General features: G+C 42.1%; 1 protein-coding gene across 1 annotated transcript in view; it reads left to right on the top strand.

Annotated features, from left to right (window-relative positions):
• LOC119426451 (sodium channel protein type 2 subunit alpha-like) overlaps window positions 1-9,050 on the top strand; it is a 124,956-nt gene that overhangs the window by 32,589 nt on the left and 83,317 nt on the right. Inside the window, exons 6-8 of the mRNA XM_037694012.1 lie at window positions 798-887; window positions 1,721-1,849; window positions 6,976-7,067. Of these exons, the coding sequence (XP_037549940.1) occupies window positions 798-887; window positions 1,721-1,849; window positions 6,976-7,067 (311 nt within the window). The remainder of the gene's footprint in view (window positions 1-797; window positions 888-1,720; window positions 1,850-6,975; window positions 7,068-9,050) is intronic.

Here is a 9,050-nt window from a genome sequence, read left to right as displayed (position 1 = left end):
CCCAGGGTGGGGCAAATGAGGGTGGGGGCAAGTGTGGGTGTTTCACCTACCCCACCCACAATTTTTTGATGTTGTCGGGGCCGGGGCGTGAACCGGCGATCTTCGGATCACAAGCCCACCTCTCTAACCTCTGCGCCACCACCCCCCCCCGAATATATATTGATAATATATATAATATATATATATATATATATATATATATATGTACAATATAAATATATATAATATATATAATATATATGTACAATATAAATATATATAATATATATAATATATATGTACAATATAAATAAGTACAATGTATATAATATATAATATATATGTACAATATATATAATATATATAATATATGTACCATATAAATTTGTACTATATATAATATATATGTACAATATAAATATGTACAATGTATATAATATATATGTACAATATAAATATGTACAATATATATAATATAATATATATGTACAATATAAATATGTACAATGTATATAATATATATGTACAATATAAATATGTACAATATATATAATATAATATATATGTACAATATAAATATGTACAATGTATATAATATATATGTACAATATAAATATGTACAGATTGTAAATACAGTTTGAAAACGAAATCATCTGTCTGTGATAGTTTCTCATTTACTCTGCAGTAGAGTCTTTACGTCTCTTTTGGTTTTATTCTTGAAAACGTTTAAGAATGAAGGTAATTTAATTTACAGGATGTGGTCTTTGTTTCTCGTTGGTTACAGCAACGTGAACCTTGTTCTTCCTTGACTCCGTCACTTTATTCAGTTTGTTCATCATGTGCACCATCCTGACCAACTGCTGCTTCATGGCCATGTATGAGCCGGCGTACTGGGCCAAATACCTGGAGTGAGTACACCTGAGGGCTTCCTGCCTGCGCTTCTGCACAAACACACGACTGAGGATGTTGACGCCGAGGATCTGGACGTGAATCAGGCGCAACGTAAATGTCAGGATCCAAATGTCAGAACCAGACGTTACATTTCACGTCTGGCCACGTCAGGTCGGATTGGACCGGCTGGTCGGCGCCTTCAGGCCCGTCCTGTCTGTAAACACCGACTCTGCTCGCTCCGAGGTCCAACAAGTTCAGCTCTGCTGACCTTTTGACCTCTGACCCCGGGGTATCAGAGGACCACCTTTCAGTCCCAGAGACGGCTGAAGAAAAGAACTCCGCTCGGCTTCATGTGATACCGGGTCAATAAAAAGCTAAAGACGTGTTTGTTGTTGTTGTTTGGAGCAGCGATACCGAGCGCGCTCAGCAGCCGTTACATCGTCATTTCTGAGAAACTGCACTTGTTTCAGTAAAAGTCAGTTTTTGTCACTGAAGCCTGGGTCTGTGTGAGCAGGAGGTGCAAACGCTGCAGAAAATCAGCTTTTAAACGATTTGCTGGGATGTGGGCGGAGCCTGAGACCTCTGGGAGAAACAGGATTATTCTGCGTGAGCTTTCAGAAACTGCTTCAGCGATAAAACAGAACCCCTGTGAGGTGTCAGCGAGCCGGTTCTGTGACATGGAAATGTTCTGGACCTGACGTGACTGGTTCTGTCGGGCTCGGTACGCCTCACTGGGTCTGTTTCTGGGCACAAACTAAATGAAAGGTGTTTGGAGCTGAGTTGTATGAATATTTATTCTGCTGCCTGTCCTGTTGTCTCTAACGGCCGCTGTGCGCCCCTCCCCCTGCAGGTACACCTTCACAGGTATCTACACGTTCGAGTCGCTCATCAAGATCCTGGCGAGAGGCTTCTGTGTGGGGCCCTTCACCTTCCTGAGGGACCCCTGGAACTGGCTGGACTTCAGCGTCATCGTCATGGCGTGAGTAGGAGCTGGAAGCTGAAGGTCGTTTCAGGGTCGTGGTTCCGACCCAGGCCCGAGCGCCGCAGAGGGAGCGTGGACTCGGGCAGAATGAGTTTGGTACTGAGAGCAGCAGAACTCGGGCTGGTTCTGATGGGATTAACGTCAGAGTTAAAACCAAAAGCTGCTTCTGCAGCTCACAAGTTTGTCACTTCAGACTCGTTGGTCAGTTTGCAAAGCTTTTACAAAGTTAAGGAGACACACACACACACACACACACACACACACACACACACTCGTAACTGCAGAAGCTGACGTTTGGTCGTGAATCCGACCCAGCACTCGGATCAGAACCAACCGAAACAGACCGGACGTTGAGCCGCAGCTACAAACTCGTTACTTGGAGGACGATAAACGTTTCGTCGTCTGTAACTCGTTAAACGACCTCAGCTCGGTGCCATCAGTTAGGAAGACAACCGATCAGAACCATCGGGTCAGTACCTGACCCGAGGCCCGGCTCAGAGGTCACCCTGAGGTGTAATGAGGCGCCGTCACCTGCCTCAGATTCGAGCGGCGCTGGCTCGTCCTCCACGACCTCCAGACACTGAGCGTCTCCGCCTCAGGCAGGAGCGACGCAGGCGGAGGAGAACCTCTGGTGGTCCACAGCAACATCTGGACTGACTCCAGAGGAGGACAGGAGTCAACTCATCCTCTTTGAACAGACTGAACATTTCAAACTGATTGGCACGTCACAGAGTGAAACAAGTGTTTGATTCCCAACAGCCCAGACACAGAAACCTGTCAATCACTCCGTCTACCAACCACCAGTGAAACGTCTCGGCTTCCTGTCCGTCCACAGCGCAGCTTTCCACTGGAGCAGTTTCCTTCATTCCCTCTTGAACCTAAATCCCATTAAGATAAATGAGAAACTTTCTCAGGTAGGAGTCCACGATGAGAGGAGCTTGTTCATGCTCTGAAAGCCGCTGGACCACAGTCTCCAAGGGCACCACTGGTAACGCTTTGCTGGAACGAACCCAAGAGGACCCACGTACAAACCCGTCTTCAGAAGGTCCCTTACTGTCAATACTTATCAGTAGGTTTTGTTTGGGGATCAGACGCTTGTTTCACTGAGTGACCTGTCAATCATTCTGAAGTGTTTCAGTCGATGTTCTGTCTCCACTCACTTGGAACAGTTCTCCAGGTTTTGTTCCACTGCGACACAGAGACGCTCCGTTTGTCCTTGAACTCAGGTCTGTCCTGTCCTCAGATGGATCTAAGGCTGGACGGGGACATATAAGTCACCACTTAGCACACTCGTGTGGCGCTGAACAACACGCCTGTAACATGTTCACGCACACCCCGCCCCTGACTCGACACCTCCACGTGTCCCGGTTTGATTAAAACCAGAGTGATAACCTGGGAAATGCTCACTCCTAATGTCCCACACGTGCATTACAGCTGTGATTGATGCTCTCCTTCCTCCCAACGAGTCGGGGGTTCCCATGGAAACAGGCCCCTCCCCCAGGTCTTCCCCCACGTTAATGACACGTTAAAAGCTGCCACCACCAAACTCATTAAGGTTGAGCTCTTAGATCTTCAGGGAATATCTTTAGCATCAATCCTGTGCCATCTTTAAAATCAGCAGATCTGGTCCTTTTGTCAGTAAAATATCTCCTGTCCCTGGTTTCATCCAGCACAACAGCTCTGTTCTCCCATCGCCACCCTCGCTCTGATTAAATCACTTTATCGGTCAAATGTGCTGAAAGAAAAACCAAAATGGAGATCCATTAGCAGCTCCGGATCAGGTGACTCGGTTCAAGCGGGGCCCAAAAGGCCACCGTCCGTCGCCTGGCGCCTTTCCGGCTCTTTTGGTCCCGTTTGATTGGATCCAAGAAGGATAATCAGAGCCTGGCTCGACGCCCGGCTCCGTTGTCTCGTTTAACCTCGTTATACGAGGTGCCTGTCCCAAAAAGATCATTCCTGCCTTCAGATTTATTCTGTTCTCAGTTTCAAAACGTGTTCAAACATTAAATTAGTTCACGGACCGACGGATGTTTTTATATTTACAGGGAAGAAAGTTCCTAATTGTAACTTTCAGTGACTTCGTAGAGGTTGTTAATAAAGCTGAGTAGGTTTTTCTTTGTTTTAAATTGGATTGTATTTAATATATTTTCATAAATACTAAGGATGCACGATATTGGATTTTTGGCCGATATCCGATGTCGATACTAATATTTTATATACGTTCCTTTGTCAGAACATAACATCTCATTTAGGATTATTTGCTACAAACGTTGTGTAAGAGCTGGTGTCATATATTCAGTAACAGCACAGCACTTTGACTTTTATTAAATGAAAAGTGTTAAATGTTATTTATTAGCATTAGTCACCTGCGATGCTGTCTCACCTGTGGAGGTTTGTTCCAGGTTCCTATAGCTGCAGCGTGGGATCCTCTGCACTCCTGTGCATGAAGGACAGACTTTTTAACTTCAAAGTTTTTATCCATTGTTCCGTGAGACTAATCATGCTAACGGGCTAACACGACGTCCAAACGTCTGAGGTAAAACTCACCCAACAAGTCGTGCTATCAGCTGTTAGCTTCTTAACGACCTCTGAAATGACGTCTTGTAACTCGAGTAACGTTACGTCGGAATAAAATCTCTGACTGGGGACGATGTAACGAGACTCAACGTCGTCCATAAATCTTCTGAATCCAACATCCTCACCAACAAAAAATAAAACTTCCACACCGCCGACATTTTGAGTTTTCCTCTCCGCCGTGAGATCAGGTAGACGCACGTGACGTCATCACGTTGTGCAGCCGCTGCAGGTAAAGACAGAGCCTCTTACATCTGCACGTTATTTTAATGGAATGTCCGATATTGAAATTAACGATGATATCGGCCGGTACCGATACCATGCCGATAATATCGTGCATCCCTAATGAATACCTTTTCAAACTGACTCACACAAAAACAACGCTGCTTCTTTAAGCTAAGCTAACTGTTAGCTAGCTGAATCAGAGGAATCATTTTAGCTCTAAACCTTTAAGACAGCTGTCCCTAAGAAACCTACAACACCTGGAAAAACAAACTAAATAAATTCAAACCTTTAGAGTAAAACTGTAAAAGAAACCCACTCAAGTTTTAAACTCGGCACATAAAATTATTTTGAACTACAACCAGTTTGTAGTTCGTACTCGGCGGATGTTACTGGCTCAGGAGAGGCTGTAGATCGACCTGATTGGTCAAAAGAGGTGTCAATCAAAAACTGGCCTAACTTCCATTTTGACACAGTGGAGACGTGGACGCGGCGAGGATCAACTCCCAAGTCAAAAGGCAGTGAAGGCGTTAAATATGTTTTGTTGTTGACAAACAAAGTTTCCATATTTTTAGCTACTCAAACTACGTTAACAGAATTAGCATGTTGGCTAGCAGTGGCCATCTTTACGTAGCCTAATGGATTCGTGGTTCTGTCCGTTGAATGAAACGTGATATTTTAAACGTATATTTAAACTTGTGGTTCCAGCATTTGCAGTATGATTGTTAACTTAACTTTATGTTTCATTTATAGTTTAAAATGAAGTGTACACACAGACTTTATGCTAATGATGTCTTTAATTCTTTTATCTTTGCTCTGATCTTTTCATCAGTTTAATTCGTACATTTGAAGTTTCACTTCTGGGATGTATGACAGTGACCTAATCCCACAGACAGACCTTGGTGTCGTTTGCATATTTAAAACTGCCTGAATGTTTAATGAGGTTGTCTCTGACCAATCAGGGGTGTACTTCAGCACTGCGCAAAAGTTTTAGACCCAATTCTTATTTCTTTATAGAAAACAATCAAGGATTTATTCAAAAATAACAAAACATTTTATGATGAAACAAATAATCCGAAGCCAATCAGCACTTTTCAGATTATTTTCTTTATTGGATCAGTCAGACCAAACCATGATGGAGCCCCTACCGTGCCCTACAGAAGGCTGTAGACTCACCTCCTCCACATTCAACTCAACGTTCTACCTTCAGAACACTCTGAGAACAACGGGTCCAAACACTGAAAACGTTAGAAAACATTTAGACCCTTGCATGTAAAGAAATGACAGATGGATTTGGACTTTTGCACAGTACTGCAGATAAACTCGGGACTTTGAGACTTTAAAACAAATCTTTGTCTTCTTCTGTTGTGTGTTGACAACCTCCACACTGCCCCCTACAGGCTGTTAACAGAGTTTATCAAAGTAGGGAACCTGCAGGCGCTGCGAACGTTTAGAGTGCTGAGAGCGCTGAAAACGATCTCAGTCATCCCAGGTAAGGCCTCCGCACCACCAGGGGGCGACGGGGAGGGACAAATATATAAAACCATTTGTAAAGTTGTCGTGAACGTCCTCTATTGTTCGTCCCGTGTCTGCCGTGTGCTGCAGCAACAATCCACCTGCTCGAACCTGTCAGAGGTCAAAGGTCACCCGATGTGTCTTAAAGAAACCAAAGGGAAAACCAGACGTCTGAACACCTGAGAGTTACCTGGAGACTTCGAGGCAACACCACCCCTCCAGCTGAGAGGCTTCAGACTGGCCTCGCTGTCTAATCTCATCTGTTCATTTCAAATTTTGTGGCTGGAAAAATAAAAAGCTAATTAGCAAGTTGCTAACTAATGGTTGAATGAAACACAAAGATATGAAAATAAAACATTGTTGACAACTTTAGTTGGCCGAAGTTGAAAGACTGAACGAGGATGAATCAGTTTTTTTTGGATCTCCTGTGGCACGTCGCTGCATTTCTTTGTCTTTGAACACGTCAGAGAACTTTTGTTCTCTAAAGGTCCGTGTTTGTAGTGGAGTTCTGGGTGGACCCAAGTTCTGCTCATTGAAATGTTGACGCCACATCGCCTGAAATACCTAAAGACTTCCTGGTGGGAGGTCAGCATGAAGGTCTGTGGCCGTGGTGCCTTTTTCTCCAGATGTGGCCTCCGAGTGAAGCTTCAGACGTCTGGTTTCACCTTCTCTGTAGCACAGCTTGATGAGTTCCCGTCTCTGCCGGTCCTCTCTCTGGACCTCCATGTCTCTGGTCCTGGTCCCTGTGTTCAGTGTTGGTCACATCCTTCTGTCTGTGTGTCTCTGTGCTTCTGTCTCCCGGCTTATTGCAGATATGTCACTGAGTTTGTGGACCTGGGTAATGTGTCAGCCTTAAGGACGTTCAGAGTGCTGCGAGCGCTCAAAACCATCTCAGTCATCCCAGGTGAGGAAGATCATGGAGGAAATCTGAAACACAACCCTCCTGAGTCTGCTGGAAGCACCGAGTGTTTCAAATCTCTTTCAGCATACTACCTCCTGAGCTGCTTATCACCACGAAGTGAGGCAGTAGTCACTTTATCCCCAGTTATTCCCATTTATTACCAGTTATTCCCATTTATTACCAGTTATTCCCATTTATTACCAGTTATTCCCACTAGTCACACCAGTTATTCCTATTTATCACCACTTATTACCATTAATCACCAATTATTACATTTATAACCAATTATTCCCATTAATCACACAATTTATTCTCATTTACCACCATTTATGTCCATTAATCACAGTTATTGTCATTTATCCCCATTTATTCTTGTTTATTCCAATTTATCAACAGTTATCACCATTTATTCAAGTTAATACCATTTATTATCATCTATCCTTTTTTTAAAATTATTACCATTTATCACCAATAATTACCATTTTTCCATTTATTTATTCTCAGTTATCACATTTTTTGTCATTTCTCTCCACTTGGTACCAATTATTCCCATTTATCCCCATGCATTATGGTGTGTTACTGTTAATCCCTGTTAATCTCAGAGGTAGTATGCAGAACAAACATCTGAGTGGACAACAGAGGCTCAGAAAACTAAAACCAAACTTTGGTCAAAGAGTCGAGCAAAGAGACCAGAGGAAGAAGAAACAAAGAAAAAACACTTCAAACAAAAGATATTTGAACAAAAACCAAAAATAAATATAATTACTAAACAAAACTTGCCAGAGAACACGTTTCTGTTGTTTTGAGATATTACTAAAGTTTATTTAAGTGGCCATATTGGACCTGTTAATATTAATACTTTTATGGTAAATAGTATTAAATCTAGGGTATTCTTTCTTCTACCTCTTTTTCTTCTTATTTCCTTTTTGTTTTGTTTTGTACTTTTTCTGTATTATATCAAATATAGATTCTTGTTTTTTAATTATAATAGTAATAATCATAATTTACAGACTTTAGCAACAGATTAAGGCATAAAACACGTGTTTTTCTTTTTTCTCTGTCTTGGTTGGAATTAACCCACAGGAGACACATCTGTAGTTTATTTAGTTGTTTTTCTGTTTTTATCACTCAAATCAACGTCTTTTCTTCTGTTTATCTTCAAAAACCATCACAGCTGTTTTGATTCTATTTGGTATTTAAATGAAGATTTCGTTTTTTTAGATAAAAAATATTTTTCCCAGTTTGATTTTTCTGCAAGCTTCTTCCTCTGTGACTCAGATTAAATTAATCCAGAAAATCCCAGCCTCTGTTTGCCAACTCGTTAGCATGCAGAGCTAACAGCTAACGGTGAAGCTGTTCTGTTCAGTCTTTAATTTCAGCGTGCAGTCATTCATTAGTTTACAAACGGTTCTGATCCCGTCTGTTTCTAATGAATCAACTGGACCACAGAATGTTCTCAGATGTTCAAACGACTCAGAAGGAACGTGAAGTTTCTGTAATTCGTCCGGCTGGTCTGCACCCTCCGTGTTCTGAGTCCTGCTGTTTTTACCGTGTGTGTCGTCTCCTTATCTGTGTGGTAACTCCAGACTGTGGTTTGTTTTAATGTTGTGATTATTTACTTCACTTAACATCACCTTTCTTATCTTTTCATCTGTTGGTAGTTTCTTGTTTCCCAGTTTGGATAAAGATGGCCGCCTTTTGTTTTCCCGCCATTTTATTTCCGCTTAAATCACATAAAAAAAAAATAAAAACAACGTGCTGCAAACTAAATATAATTAAACTGTATAAACTAAACTGAACAGACCATAAAACACAATCAACAGTCGGATAAAACAAAACAAGCCAAAACTCAAAGAATCTCACTTCCTGTGAAAACGCAGCGTGAACGCTTGTTCACGAATGATTTAGCTGAAAGTTGCTGAAGAAGCTAAAGCTTACTTGAAAGATGCCAATAACTGAAAAGTAGAAAAAAGAAGCTGAAAGGAG

Source organism: Nematolebias whitei, chromosome 20 (genome assembly GCF_014905685.2).
Source record: "Nematolebias whitei isolate Nwh7 chromosome 20, NemWhi1, whole genome shotgun sequence".
Taxonomy (NCBI): Eukaryota; Metazoa; Chordata; class Actinopteri; order Cyprinodontiformes; family Rivulidae; genus Nematolebias; species Nematolebias whitei.
Note: the sequence above shows the minus strand (reverse complement) of the source record. Positions and strands in the feature narration are given on the sequence as shown.